This window comes from Quercus robur, chromosome 2 (genome assembly GCF_932294415.1).
Source record: "Quercus robur chromosome 2, dhQueRobu3.1, whole genome shotgun sequence".
NCBI classification, from domain to species: Eukaryota; Viridiplantae; Streptophyta; class Magnoliopsida; order Fagales; family Fagaceae; genus Quercus; species Quercus robur.
The window spans coordinates 206,054-220,257 of record NC_065535.1 but is presented as its reverse complement, the minus strand read 5'-3'; the positions used below and the strand labels follow the sequence as shown (position 1 = coordinate 220,257).

General features: G+C 35.9%; 2 protein-coding genes across 2 annotated transcripts; both read left to right on the top strand.

Moving 5' to 3' along the window:
- The first annotated feature begins 4,435 nt into the window (after positions 1–4,435).
- On the top strand, positions 4,436–5,206 carry LOC126716149 (uncharacterized). Its single transcript, XM_050417179.1, has one exon. The coding sequence runs from the start codon at positions 4,436–4,438 to the stop codon at positions 5,204–5,206; it is 771 nt and encodes a 256-aa protein (XP_050273136.1).
- A 1,876-nt stretch (positions 5,207–7,082) lies between these two features.
- On the top strand, positions 7,083–14,095 carry LOC126707663 (mechanosensitive ion channel protein 10-like). Its single transcript, XM_050407462.1, has 5 exons — positions 7,083–8,679; positions 8,780–8,900; positions 9,688–9,981; positions 10,088–10,290; positions 12,903–14,095. Exons 1-5 carry the CDS (start codon positions 7,256–7,258, stop codon positions 13,168–13,170), a joined length of 2,310 nt encoding a protein of 769 aa, XP_050263419.1. The 5' UTR covers positions 7,083–7,255; the 3' UTR covers positions 13,171–14,095.
- Positions 14,096–14,204: the final 109 nt, after the last annotated feature.

Sequence of the window (14,204 nt, the reverse complement as noted above, 5' to 3'; positions counted from 1 at the left end):
CAAAATACCCCCCAAAACCTAAAAAATGACCAAACTACCCCCGAAACCTAAAAGATTACCAAAATACCCCAGAAACCCAAAAAATGACCAAAATACCTCCGAAACCTCAAAAATGGCCAAAATACCCTCGAAAGCCAAAAAATTACCAAAATACCCCTAAAACCCAAAAAAATGACCAACATACCCCCAAAACTTGAAAATTACTAAAATACTACCGAAACCCAAAAAATGACCAAAATACCCCCGAAACCCAAAAAATGACCAACATACCCCAAGAAACCTAAAAATTACCAAAATACCCTTGAAACCTAAAAAATGACCAAAATACTCCCGAAACCAAAAATTACCAAAATACCCTTGAAACCCACAAAATGACCAAAATACCCCTAAAACCAAAAATTACCAAAATACCACCAAAACCCCCAAAAAATGACCAAAATACCCCTAAAACCTAAAAAATAACCAAAATACCACAAAAAAACTAAAAATTACCAAAATAATCACAAAACCTACAAAATGACCAAAATACCCCCAAAACCAACAAAGTGACCAAAATACCCCTAAAACCTAAAAATTACCAAACTAATCACAAAACTTACAAAATGACCAAATACCCCTAGGAATCCAAAAAATGACCAAAATACCCCTGAAACCAAAAAATTACCAAAATACCCCCGAAACATAAAAAATGACCAAAGTACCCTTGAAACCCAAAAAATGACCAAAATACCCCCCGAAACCTAAAAATGACAAAAATACCCCCCAAAACCCAAAAACTGTCCAAAATACCTCCGAAACCTAAAAATGACAAAAATACCCCCAAAACCCAAAAAAAGTCCAAAATACCCCCGAAACTTAAAAAATTACCAAAATAATCTCGAAGGCTAAAAATTAACCAAAATAATGCCGAAACCTAAAAATGACCAAAATACCCCTGAAACCTTAAAAATGGCCAAAATAACTTCGAAGCCTAAAAATTGACCAAAATAACCTAAAAACCAAAAATTGATCAAAATACCCTCAAAACCTAAAAAATGATCAAAATACCCTCGAAACCTAAAAATTAACTGAAATACCCCCTGAAACCTTAAAAATGACCAAAGTACCCCTGAAACCTAAATATGACCAAAATGACCAAAATATCCTCGAAACCTAAAAAATGACCAAAATATCTTGAAACCTATAAAATGCAAAAATGCCCCTTAAACCTATAAGTCAATAAAAATACACCCTAAACCTAAAAAATTACCCAAATCCCCCCCTAAAACAAAAAAAAATGACCAAAATACTCCCTAAACAAGAAACTGACCAAAATACCCTCTAAACCTAAAAATGACTAAGATACCTCAGAAACCTAAAGAATGATTGAAATATCCCAAAAACCTAAAAAGTTATTAAACAACCTCCAAAACCTAGAAAATTACAAAAAATGGCCCCAAAATCTAAAAGTGAATGAAACACCCCTAAAACCTAAAAAATTAGTGACATTCCCTCAAAACCTACAAAATGACTAAAATACTCTTAGAATCTTTAATTTAACGAAAATACCCTCGAAACATCCAAAATACCCCAAACCCCTATTTTGGTAATTTTAGAGGTTTCTGGTGTATTTTGTTCATCTTATAGGATTAGTGGTATGTTGGTCATTTTAGATATTTTGAGGGGTATTTTGGTCGTTTTATAGGTTTAGAGGTATTTTGGTCGTTTTAGAGGTTTAGAGGTATTTTGGTCGTTTTAGGGGTTTTAGGGTATTTTTGGTAATTTTAGAGGTTTTAGGTTTTTTGTGGCCATTTTAGAGGTTTTGGGTTTATTTGGGTCATTTCAAAGGTTTAGGGGTATTTTCTTCATTTTATAGGTTTGAGGGTATTGTTGCCATTTTTTAGGTTTCATGGGTATTCTGGTAATTTTTTAGGTTTCAGAGGGATTTTGGTCATTTTTTGGATTTCAGGGGTATTTTGGTAATTTTTAGGTTTCGGGGGGTATTTTGGTAATTTTTTGGGTTTCGAGGGCATTTTGGTCATTTTTTGGGTTTCAGGGGTATTTCGGTATTTTTTAGGTTTTGGGGGGTATTTTGGTCATTTTTTGGGTTTTGGGAGGTATTTTGGTAATTTTTAGGTTTTGGGGGTATTTTGGTAATTTTTTGAGTTTTGATGGTATTTTGGTCATTTTGTAGGTTTTGAGGTTATTTTGGGGTATTTTGGTCATTTTTAGGGTTTTGGGGGTATTTTGGTAATTTTTAGGTTTCGAAGGTATTTTGGTCATTTTTTGGGTTCTGGGGGGTATTTTGGTCATTTTTTGGGTTTCCGGGGTATTTTGGTCATTTTGTAGGTTTTGGGGTTATTTTGGTAATTTTTAGGTTTTGGGGGTATTTTGGTCATTTTCAGGTTTTAGGGGGTATTTTGGTCATTTTTTAGGTTTCGGGGGTATTTTGGTCATTTTGTAGGTTTTGGGGGTTATTTTGGTAAATTTTAGATTTTAGGGGTATTTTGGTCATTTTTAGGTTTAGGTGTTATTTTGGTCATTTTTTAGGTTGAGGGGGTATTTTGGTAATTTTAGTGGTTTTGGGGCATTTTAGAGTTGGGTGATCTGTAGAAATGATAGTTGAATCATAATTGGGTTTAATTGGGTACCCAATTAAAACCCAATAAACATTAATGTTAATTGGGTTTAATTGGGTTAATACCCATTTAACCCAATTAATAATTGGGTGGGTTTGGGTCTCATTTAAGTGGGTGGGTTTGGGTGGGCAATATCCATACATTGAGACAAATTACACTCCCACAAGGGTAAATCAACTCATCTATCTAGACTACCTTATTAAGTATATAGAGAAATTGTCAAACTTACGATAGTATTATTCAAACAATTGATTTGGTATTAGAGTATGAGGTCTTGGCTTCAATTCTTTGTCTTCACTTTACCTCCCATTATATTTTCATTAGCAGCTCAGGTGGCCCACATGTGAAGGAGGAGTGTTAGATCACTGATAGGATGACTTATCATTATTGTCATTATTTTCTTGTGCTTTGGACTTTATCAACATGATAACAATAAAGAATAATCATATTAATCATTTTACTAACATACACTTGTCTTGATTCTACATTAGATTGCCATGGAGGTTGCAGAGGGTAAGCTAAGGCCAACACTTCCTAAGGACGATGGTCAACTTAAAGGGCCCATCGACCTCATTTGCCTTTCATGGGATGGGGGTGCTTATAATAGACCATCCTTCACAACAATTACTTGTAATCTGAGGACAATTCAAAACAGTCTTTTAAGAACTGTTTAGTTTGATATTCTTATGTACTCATTTTAGAGTTCTAGTAGTATGTCCAAAAGTGTAGTCTTAGCCAGTTGGAAAAATGACGAGTGAAATTGAACTTATTTATTGTAGATGTCAGTTTGTTCAATTAAAAATATCTCTTATCGTCAAATAAAATTTCTATGGTTAAATCTGAAATACAATAAGGAAGAGGGTGTCTATAGAATGTTGAGATGGCAAAAATTTTGAAACTAACGTATTTGTTGTAGGTGAAGGTGAAATTAATTACCGTGAGTTTATGTAAAATAGAAATACAAAATGATCAATCACACAAAGAATATAAATATTTATGTGGTTCAATTTTAGTCCTAGGTATGTACACGAGTGATATGAAGTAGAAAGCTTCATTATGAAAATAAGGAGATTATAATGATAGCGCAAAAAGCTCTCTCACAAAACCTTGACCCTAAATACACCTAAATTTATTACACTTTTAATTAAGAAAGGCCACGGTTAGCTGTGTATGTATAAATCCAAACTTGGCTTGTGATGCAAGGTGGCTTTGTTCCCATATCATAATAAAAAATTAGGATTCAAAATATGAGCTGTGTTAATAGACATACAAAGGGATTTAATTTAAATTCAAGCCCAAGGTAACAAATCTCTGTCTGGCTTTACTTGGATCAAACCTCAAACAAAAACGCTTCCACCGTTCCCAGTTCCCACCAAAGCCTTTAGAAGACAACCATAGACTACAAACACTTTTTTAGTTCAAGCAATGCTTGAACTTGTGCAAAGGAATCATGTTAGTCATCAAATTTGATGGATTATTTGGTATGGCTACCTTTTAACTCTAATGCTCTGCCAAGCTAATGGACGAGCCCCAGTTAAAAAGGATTCAATCTCTTATGTTGGTACGTTTTTTTTTATTTTCATTTTCCTGAGCATGTTTATGTAAGCTCGATGATGAAGGAGAGATGGATATGAAGTCAATCTAGCAAAAGTTAAACAAATCAAATCCACAATCTGACCAGTTGCCTATAATGGGTTAGTTTGCCGACTTACTTGGGTCCATACAATACAAGGGCCTTGTTTTTTTTTTTTTTTTTTTGAACTAAGTCGATATAAGGGCATTATTTTAAGATAGCTTATAGTAGAACTAAGCTATCAATGGAGTGGTTCCACCATGACGTGGCTGGACAGCCTATGTCTTTCAGCGATCTTATATCCAGATTCATGCATTCTCAGGAGGATGATTACAGACTTGAACTCTTCTCAATCATGGCTTGGCTGCTGTGGAATAGGCGCAACGCCAAGCACTTTGGCCGCCCAGTCCAGCCACTCACCAAGATATGTAGCTTGGCCGGTACCTACCTCCATGAATTCCTTGCAGCCCAGGCCAAGCCCCCAAAACCCCCTGATCCAATAATTCTGCAGCAGTGGAGACCCCCTGATAATAATGTCTATAAGGTGAACTTTGATGCAGCCACATTTCGGACCACCAATTCAGCAGGCACTGGAGTTATCGTTCGTGATTGTGCAGGTGAGGTCATTGGTGCTCTCTCAATGCCAATACCGTTGCCCCAATCAGTTGCAGCTGTGGAAGCTCTGGCATGCCGCCGAGCAGTAAAGTTTGCTGCAGAAATTGGCTTGACTCGGGTGGTGTTCGAAGGCGACTCAGCTGTGGTCATCAATGCAATTTCCTCAACCAAGGGCGACCAGACCAGCTATGGAAATGTTATTGAGGACATTTGTGCTGTTGCTTCGGGTTTCCAACTGGTTGAGTTTCATTATGTTCCTAGAGTGTGTAATACAGTTGCTGATGCGCTTGCAAAAAAAGCAAGCACAGTGACTGATATCCAGGTCTGGTTGGAGGTTTGTCCAACTGATATTATCCCTCTTGTGTTAAGGGACTTTTCAAATGTAAGGAATGATCCATGAACAGTTTATCTTTGAATAAATTTCCAGACTTCTGGTCTGGTTTCTCAAAAAAAAAAAAAAAAAAAAAAAAAATCTAGTTATTAATTAGTGGGTCGACCCAATAAAGGAGAAATAATGGACTAAAGTGGACTCACCACGTATTTAGCAAGCCTTAGATGAGGGTGACCCAGGTTGCATGCTTGCAAACCAAAATTTTTAATATAATAATAATAATAATAATAATAATCAAATAAATTAGATGGGACTAACTCACTTGAGGACCCATGACCTACTTTTGGTTCAAAGACCTAACAGGAAAAAGAAATATTTATATTAATTATAGTAAGGCCTTTAAACTAGTAGTATGATATATGTTGCGTACTTTTATAGAAATCAATATTTAAAAAAATAAAAAGAAGAAGAAGAAGAAGAAGAAGAAGAAGAAGAAGAAAAAAAGATGGGAGGAGATCAGGAGAAAAGAAGAAAGAAACAAAAGGAAATTGGGCCACGTCTATATAAAGTAAAATGATCCAGTACTTTAAACACAAGTCCAAATGAAAGAAGTGAATTTGGTATTACATTACATCACCAATGGTTTTGAACAAAAATAGTTGTTAGAAATTTGCTTCTTCACGCTAATTAGAAATTAGTGGTACTAGTTTAGTTTCTTAATGGGCTCAAGTGAATTTATAGAGGCATGCGGTTTTAGTAATTTCCTACTCTTCCTCTCCTTTTTGTTAGTTTTTTTGTTAGTAGTTCTTTAATTATAGGAAATCAAGATCTGAGCTTATTATTAAAGTCTCCTTTTCTTGGCATAAGCTGTATAACCAATTAACCATCCTTTGCCTTCTCAAAAAAAAAAAAAAAAAAACCATCCTTTGCCCTTCTCAATTTTCACACTATTTTTCCGTTGTTGACATTTATTCTGGTTTTCAAGTTCAAGCAATATAATTATTACTGTACAAATGTATAGTACTACTACTACAGAGAAAAGAAGAATGATATGGAACAAAAAACATCCTCTTCATCTTACATTTTCAGTACATTTATTAATTTAATAAATCTCTGTGTTGTCAGCATTATTCATTTCATATCTGGCTTTGTTTTGTCACCAACCATTAAATCAACCCTATTATTATTATTATTATTATAGGTCATAGGCTACTTGACTTCCCTTTCGTTGCATACATTTTCGTTTATCCAAAACATAACGTTCCCCAGACCCCAGGCCTCTTTCTCTTCTATTTATATTATAGCAAAAATTTCCCCTACCGTTACTGATGAGTGTACTGTGGACTAGTCTAGTACCATACCATTTTACATCCCAATTTTTATTTTACCATACAACATTTTAAAATAATATATTTATATAATAAAAAATATAACCCAATATCCAAATAAAAACCCAAAACTCAATAATATATATATATATATGTATAAACTATCTTGCTACAGTATCATCATAAAAGTAAAATGATCCTGTAGTTAAATGGTAAAATTTTTTAGAATTGGAAGTACAGTTAATGCAATATTTATATGGTTTGATGCTAAATTTTAGCATATTTGGAGTTTTAGCATGTGAAATACTGATGGCTAAAGCCGATTCATTCTTTCGGGTAGAGATCAGATGAGAGTAGTAGTACTATTTTAGTAGCACCTTTAAAAAAAAATTATGTTATTTATATATATATATATATATATATTAGTGATTTAATTTTTGGCGCGAAAGCGAAATTAAATTAAAAAGCTCTTTAAAGATTTGCATTGCTCGCCGGTGGTGCTGATTTTGTGAGAGAGTACCTACTGACACTGAGTCAATTTAGAGAATCTCATTTCTTAAATTAAAGATCTGAAAATAAAATTAAAAAAAGTGTATGCATGTATCTTTTGTTTCTTTATTTAGGTTTGGTTATTTCTTTCTGACACTTTTATTACTAGCTACTTATTTTATTATTATTATTATTTTTTGGTTTTGGAGCTCTAGCCTTGAATTGATTAGATGGTGAGTAAGAGAGAAGCTTGCAGTTGCAGGTCTAAATCACAAGTCTTAGTTTAATTTGCTCTAAATTCATGGCAGAGACAGAGAAGCAAGTGGTTGTGGAAATCCCTATCCCTATCCCAGGCGAAGAAGAAGAAGAAGAAGAAGTAGTAGAAGAGTCTTCTTCGAATTCGAAACCCATTAAAATAATAGACGCATCAGCAAAAGCAAAAGGGTCACCGGAGATCTGTAGCTGGTACAGTCCCACCAACACAAACACTTCCAAGCCTCCCAAAGTCCCCACCACCACCACCACCACCAATGTCAATGACAACCTTACACGCAGACGTTCTCTTGCAAGGTCTGTTTATTCCAAACCCAAATCAAGATTTGGGGAACCATCTTATCCTCTATTATTAACTCCAAATGACCACAACAACAACAAGGGTTTGCATTTCCAAGAACAATTACAAACTGAGACTTCTCCTAATAATTCCTTCAGTATGGCCACAGCCATGGCGTCCCCTAATAATAAGTCTGCCAGACCTGTCTCCATCACTCCTAAGACGCCCCTCATGTCGTCTCCGGGGGATGATGATCAGGATGAAGAGATTTACAAGAAAGTTGTTTTGAGTAAAGAGAAGCACAGGAGACTAAAGACTAAGGTTTTGATTGAGCTAACTGTGTTTGTATGCATTTTGGTGTGCCTGGTGGCTAGCTTAACTCTTGAGAGGTTGAAGAATTTCATGGTGTGGGGTTTGGAGTTTTGGAAATGGTTCGTCCTTGTCATGGTCATCTTCTCGGGAATGTTGGTTACCAAATGGTTTATGCATCTGATTGTGTTCTTGATTGAAATGAACTTTTTGCTTAGGAAGAAGGTGCTCTATTTTGTTCATGGATTGAAGAAGAGTGTTCAAGTCTTTATTTGGTTGGGATTGGTTCTTCTTACATGGGTATTTCTCTTCAATGGCGGGGTTCAGCGGTCGAAGATTGCCACCAAGATTTTGGATTATGTGACATGGACTCTTGTTTCCCTTCTCATTGGGGCGTTTTTATGGCTATTAAAGACATTATTGCTGAAGATCTTAGCGTCCAAGTTCCATGTGAACACCTTCTTTGATCGAATTCAGGAATCAATCTTCCATCAGTATGTTTTGCAGACCCTTTCGGGGCCTCCGCTGATATTGGAGGCTGAGAGGGTTGGGAGATCACCGAGCACTGGTCAATTGAGTTTTAGGAGTACGAAGAACAAGAAAAATAGCAAAGGTGGGAAGGAGAAAGAGGTAATTGATATGGCAAAGCTTCATAAGATGAAACAAGAGAAGGTTTCTGCTTGGACAATGAAGGTGTTGGTTGATGCAGTGATGAGTTCAGGGCTGTCGACAATCTCAAATGCACTAGATGAAAGTGTTGATGATGGAGGTGGTGAGCAGATGGATAAGGAGATTACAAATGAGATGGAAGCAACTGCCGCCGCCTATCACATTTTCATGAATGTTGCTGAGTCTGGTTCCAAGTGAGATTTACCTTTTATAGAAGTTTTGTAATGTTGTTGTATCCTTTCCTCTCTATGTTATTGTTTGGCTAGTTTCTCAATATCTTATATCTATGAGTAGGTACATAGATGAGTACGACTTCCTGAGATTCATGATCAAGGAAGAAGTGGATCTTGTGTTTCCACTGTTTGAAGGAGCAGATACAGGAAGGATTGACAGAAAAGCTCTTACATATTGGGTGGTAAGACTTTTTCTTTTTATATTAATAAATCTTCACTTTAGTTTGCAGTTTTATGCTGTCTTCTGAATCTCTTTACCCATAGCACGCTTTTAGTCACTTGTCACTGGGTTCTATTGCTTAGTCATTAAGGAATGCAATTCTGAAACTGTAGAACATTTTTCATCCTGCATAATTTGTGAAAAAGCATAGAAGAAGCATAATGTAATGACCAAAGAAAAAAGAGAGACTAATAACCTATGCATGTGTAAAGTTTCAAATTTGCTTCTGTTTTCCTTCATCAATTATGTGACCATACAGAGCAAACAACATTCTGAATTTTCTGGTGCATTTAGTCAATTGTTTTTCAATTTTGAAAATGCAGGACGGGAGGAGAGGTTGAGCCTTGGTGCGATGGTAAGTGTCTTCCCCCAAAAGTGACTGATCATGAGTTCAAGTATGAGAATCAACCTCTTCAAAAGAAATAATAAAAACATAATAAAAAATAAAATTGGGGTGTAAGGCTGCTTACCAATCACCTCTCCCAGACCTTGCAAAGTGGAATCTTTGTGCACTAGGTATGACATTTTCAAGACGGGAAGAACCATATCATAATCATGAATCAGGGTCAGTTGTTGCAATGTGGGGTTGCTGAAGGTTTTCTCTACATGGGTTTTTACTAAAAATAAACTTGATTTTGAAATATATAAAAGGCAGTGGACAAATTTATGTATGTTACTAACTGTAACAAAGATGGAAAACTCTGTTTGGTTCATGGAATGCTCTTTCGTTAACATTTGTCATCGTGCAGGTGAAGATCTACAAGGGCCGCAAAGCACTAGCACATGCTCTAAATGATACAAAAACCGCTGTGAAGCAGTTAAACAAACTCGTAACTGTGATCCTGATTGTTGTGACTGTTATCGTGTGGCTTCTCTTGATGGAAATTGCAACAACAAAAGTTCTTGTCTTCTTCTCATCACAGCTTGTCGTGGCAGCTTTTATGTTTGGAAATACCTGCAAGACTATATTTGAAGCTATTATATTTGTATTTGTAATGCATCCATTTGACGTTGGTGATCGCTGTGTCATTGATGGTGTTCAGGTAATCTATAAGGAAACTTTATTTTTTTTTAATTTAATTTTTATTTTATCTTTAATAAAGTTCATCTTGTGTGGGTTGGGTTACTTCATTAACTGATAATTGACAGATGATGGTTGAAGAGATGAACATCTTAACAACAGTCTTCCTGAAACTCAATAATGAAAAGGTGTACTATCCAAATTCAGTTTTGGCCACAAAACCCATCAGTAATTACTATAGAAGCCCTGATATGGGGGATTATGTTCAATTCTCAATTGATTTTGTGACACCAATAGAGAGGATTGGGATGCTGAAAGATAAAATAAAGACGTAAGTTTACTAAACCGTTGCTTTTCCTTTCCTTTTATGTAATAATGCAATTATGAAAGACTATTATAATTGTTGCAAATTCGTGTCTTTATGCTTAATGGCTTTTAAAGGATAATTGGGAGAAACAGATACTTTTTGGGCCATATTCTGGTACAATTCACTCCCCCCCCCCCCCAAAACACCCAGAAATGAACAAGGAATTTTATTAGAACAAGCCAAAAACAGCAAAATTACAACAACAACAGTTGGAGCTACAAACTAGAGACCAGACTCCAACTCCTAGCGAAACAACCCATAGCTCCTCAAGCAAAAATGTTACAAGTTAAATATCATTATTTACTACAGACTGGGAATTCCACAATATCAACACAAGTTTATTTTTAGATTGGATGTTGCAGGTTCTTATGGGGTGAGTTTATGGAAATATAATAGAAGTGGCTGGTCTATTTTTTCTTGCCATATTCAGTTTGAGGTTGGAAATGGATCAAGAGTGAAATTCTGGTCTGATGTTTAGTGTGGGGTCAGCCCCTTGAAAGTGAACTATCCAGAATTATTTAGAATTAGTAGGGCAAAAGAGGCTTATGTTGCTGACCATATGAAGTTCACTAATGGGGTCCTTTTTTGGGATTTGGTATTCTTGCGTGCTATTTAGGATTGGGAATTGGCATCCTTGTCTAATTTTATGGATGTTATATATGGTATTGGGGTATGAGTGAGGATAAGTTGTGTTGAAAATTTTCCAAGAGAAAGGGATTTGAGGTGAGTAGCTTTTATCGTACTCAGATGGGTGTCTGTGAACAATCACTCCCTTGGAGGAGTATTTGGAAGACAAAGGTCCCTTGTAGAGTAGCGTTTTTTGTTTGGATAGCAGCTTTGGGAAATATTTTGACAATTGATAATTTACACAAGAGGAAGATGTGGATTTTGGATTGGTTTTACATGTGTAAAAGCAGTGGAGAATCAATAGATCATCTTTTTACTACATTGTTTTATTGCATTTGAGCTATGGTCTATAGTGTTCACCTTGTTTGGTATTTATTGGGTAATGCCAAAGACTGTGCTGTATGGGTGTAAGTCCTGTGGTGTGTGCAAGTGTTGATGTGTGTGCAGTGCAAGTGCTGAAGAGGTGCAGCGCAAGTGCTGAAGAGGTGCAGGATTGAAGCTGTGCACGTGCTAAGGCTGTGCTGAGCTGGAGTTAGTTAGGTAGTTATTGTGATTAGTTGTTATGCAGTTAGTGGATGAATCAGATTGTATAAATAGATTAGGGAATGAATTGTAGGGACCATATGTGGAATGTATAAACTTGCTCTTCTTTTCCCTTATTTCTTCCTTATCTCTTTTTTTCTTTCTTCTTCCTTCCTTTAGCTCTGTTCTTTAAGTTCTTGGAGACCTAGTTTCCCTCGAAGAAACTACCAAAGTGTTCTTGATTTCAGTTGTAATGGTGTTATTTGGATGGCTGTCCCTCATTGCTTGATGTGGTGCATTTGGCGGAAGAGAAACAACCGGTGCTTTGAGGATTCAGAAAGGACAGTAGCTAATCTAAAACTTTTCTTCTTAGAATGACGACTGATTGGATGTCCATTGTTGCAAGCCATTCCATTATTTTCAGTCTGTGATTTGATGGATGTTTGTAACTTATGTACTTGATTGTTATGATCCCCAAATGTATACGTCATGTATACTTGGGTGATTCTTTTTATGATTTGAATAAATTTTACATTACTTATCAAAAAAAGAAGTTCACTTCCTTCAATTCTTGCTCTGACTTCGCACTTTATTGCATCAGCCATGTCCTACTTAGTTATTGATATTTTCTTGGTGAATGATGGCACTTCTTTGTTGCCAAATGTGATAAATAGCAGCTTCCAAATTCAGTTGACAAATTACAGCCATAAGGCTCTTTTCCTTCAAATTGTTCTCACCCCAATTAGTGACCATCTCACATTCAAGTTCAGGAACTTCAATGATGCAGCTATGCGTCAATGTTCTCCAAAATTCCTAATTCTCTTAAAAAATGAACACTCAAAGAAAAGATGACTTCCTACTTTCCATCCTTATATGAATAAAACACAAATTGCACCACAATTGAATCCGTGCTTTACCATTCTATCTCTTGTTGATAGGCTATTCTTCATTGCTAAACAACAAACAAATGCATAGTCTTGGTATTGCTTTTGAAAACTAGACTAGTTTCTGTGAATTGAAGTTTGTGTCAAAATGTATAGAGGATTGGCTTTATTTAAGATCTTGAGTTCTTTTTTGTTGAAATATTGGGTTTATGTTGATGTAGTGGCCTAAGAGGCTTAGTTATGTTGTAAGCCCATATTGGGCTAACCCTAGCTTCTAGTCTCTATATACACCCTATTAAGAATTCATTGTAATTGTTGACTTGAGTATACGGTAAAGATTAGCTACTAGGGCTTTATTTTGTGGATGTAGGCAGTTGGCCGAACCACGTAGTCCCTTATGTTCTTCTCTCTTTCTTTCTTTCTTCCATTTTTCTTTATATTATTTTATTCTCGTCATTAACAGTTTTTATACTACTATTTATTCCATAAATATGTACAACTCTTTTGCCTCAATCTTCTCCCAATTTGCTTTTGTTTGGTCAGGTACCTGGAGAAAAATCCACAACACTGGCATCCTAACCACAATGTGTTGGTGAAGGAGATTGAAAATGTGAATAAGATAAAGATGGGTCTCTACGTCTTTCACACAATGAACTTTCAAGATTTTGGAGAGAAGAACAGGCGAAGAACTGAATTAGTTATTGAAATTAAGAAAATATTTGAAGAGCTTAATATCAGATACAATCTCCTGCCCCAAGATGTTCATCTTCTCCATATTGGGTCCGAAACAACAAATGCAGCCAACAAATGATTATTGCTCATTGCTTCATATGCCTTTGATAATCTGCAAGTATGTTCCTGTTCTTCCTCTCCCTTCTGATGAGATGAACTAGGTTTTTTGAGATTATCATGTCAGTTTGCCATTTCAGCCCACATTATGTTAGAGTTTCAATTCAGATCTACATTAGATATCTGGGACTTGAGTCACCAGCTTTCCATTTGCATCCCATTGCCACTGCTTCCAATTATTCTAAATCCATGGTTTTTTTAATGTGAATATTCATATACACAAACAAGCTGAGCATAGTCTAACCCTGGGCTAGTAGAGCTGGGTTTGGTCAAGTTTATATAGATTCCAAGCTAGAATCAAACTTTGCAATACCACAAAACTTTTCTCACTTGACTTGACCTGGCTTGTTTTATCTGACAAGCCTGTGACTGAATCTCAAATTTGAGCTCATGCTTGAGCCTGGCACAAGCAAAGCATATGTTAAATTATTAGCTTAATATAGTCATATGAAGGCTGATGCATCAAACCGGCTGATCTCAAGCTCAAGTTCATTAATTACATAAACCTCATTCAAGCTTGAGCTCATCTCATCTATTAAATCATTTGAGTTACGCAACGACAAGCCTCCAACTGACTTGAGCTGAAGTGGCTGGCTAGTGGCATGGCTCATCTGAGGCCTTACTAATCCGTATTATGAAAAGCCCTTGCTCACTCTGGATTTAGAATTAATGTTGAAATTTCTGCAGGATACTTTTTTTTTTTTTTTTTGAGGAAAGCTGCAGGATACATTTTACATTTTATTCAAGGCCATTGTGGACCTTCTGTTTGGATAGGACCTCTTCAAACAAGGTATTGGGTAAACAGTAAGGAGTAGAATTACTGGAACAGATCACTGTATATATATTTTTTAGCTCGAAGTCAATGTAGTCTCGAAAGTTGCTGGACAGTATATTTGTGGTGTGTGTGCGTCTGTTTTATCTTATGGAACTTCATACTCTCAAAAGGCATGTTGAATCAGTGATGAAGCTGAGCAAACTGGACATTATAACTTGGCT

Bases quoted from the DNA above. Each gene is read 5' to 3' on its own strand.
- LOC126716149 (XM_050417179.1), top strand. From the start codon at position 4,436: ATGGAGTGGTTCCACCATGACGTGGCTGGACAGCCTATGTCTTTCAGC.
- LOC126707663 (XM_050407462.1), top strand. From the start codon at position 7,256: ATGGCAGAGACAGAGAAGCAAGTGGTTGTGGAAATCCCTATCCCTATC. The intron at 8,680-8,779 runs GTGAGATTTACC...ATCTATGAGTAG, and splicing joins GTTGCTGAGTCTGGTTCCAA to GTACATAGATGAGTACGACT. The intron at 8,901-9,687 runs GTAAGACTTTTT...GTCATCGTGCAG, and splicing joins AAGCTCTTACATATTGGGTG to GTGAAGATCTACAAGGGCCG.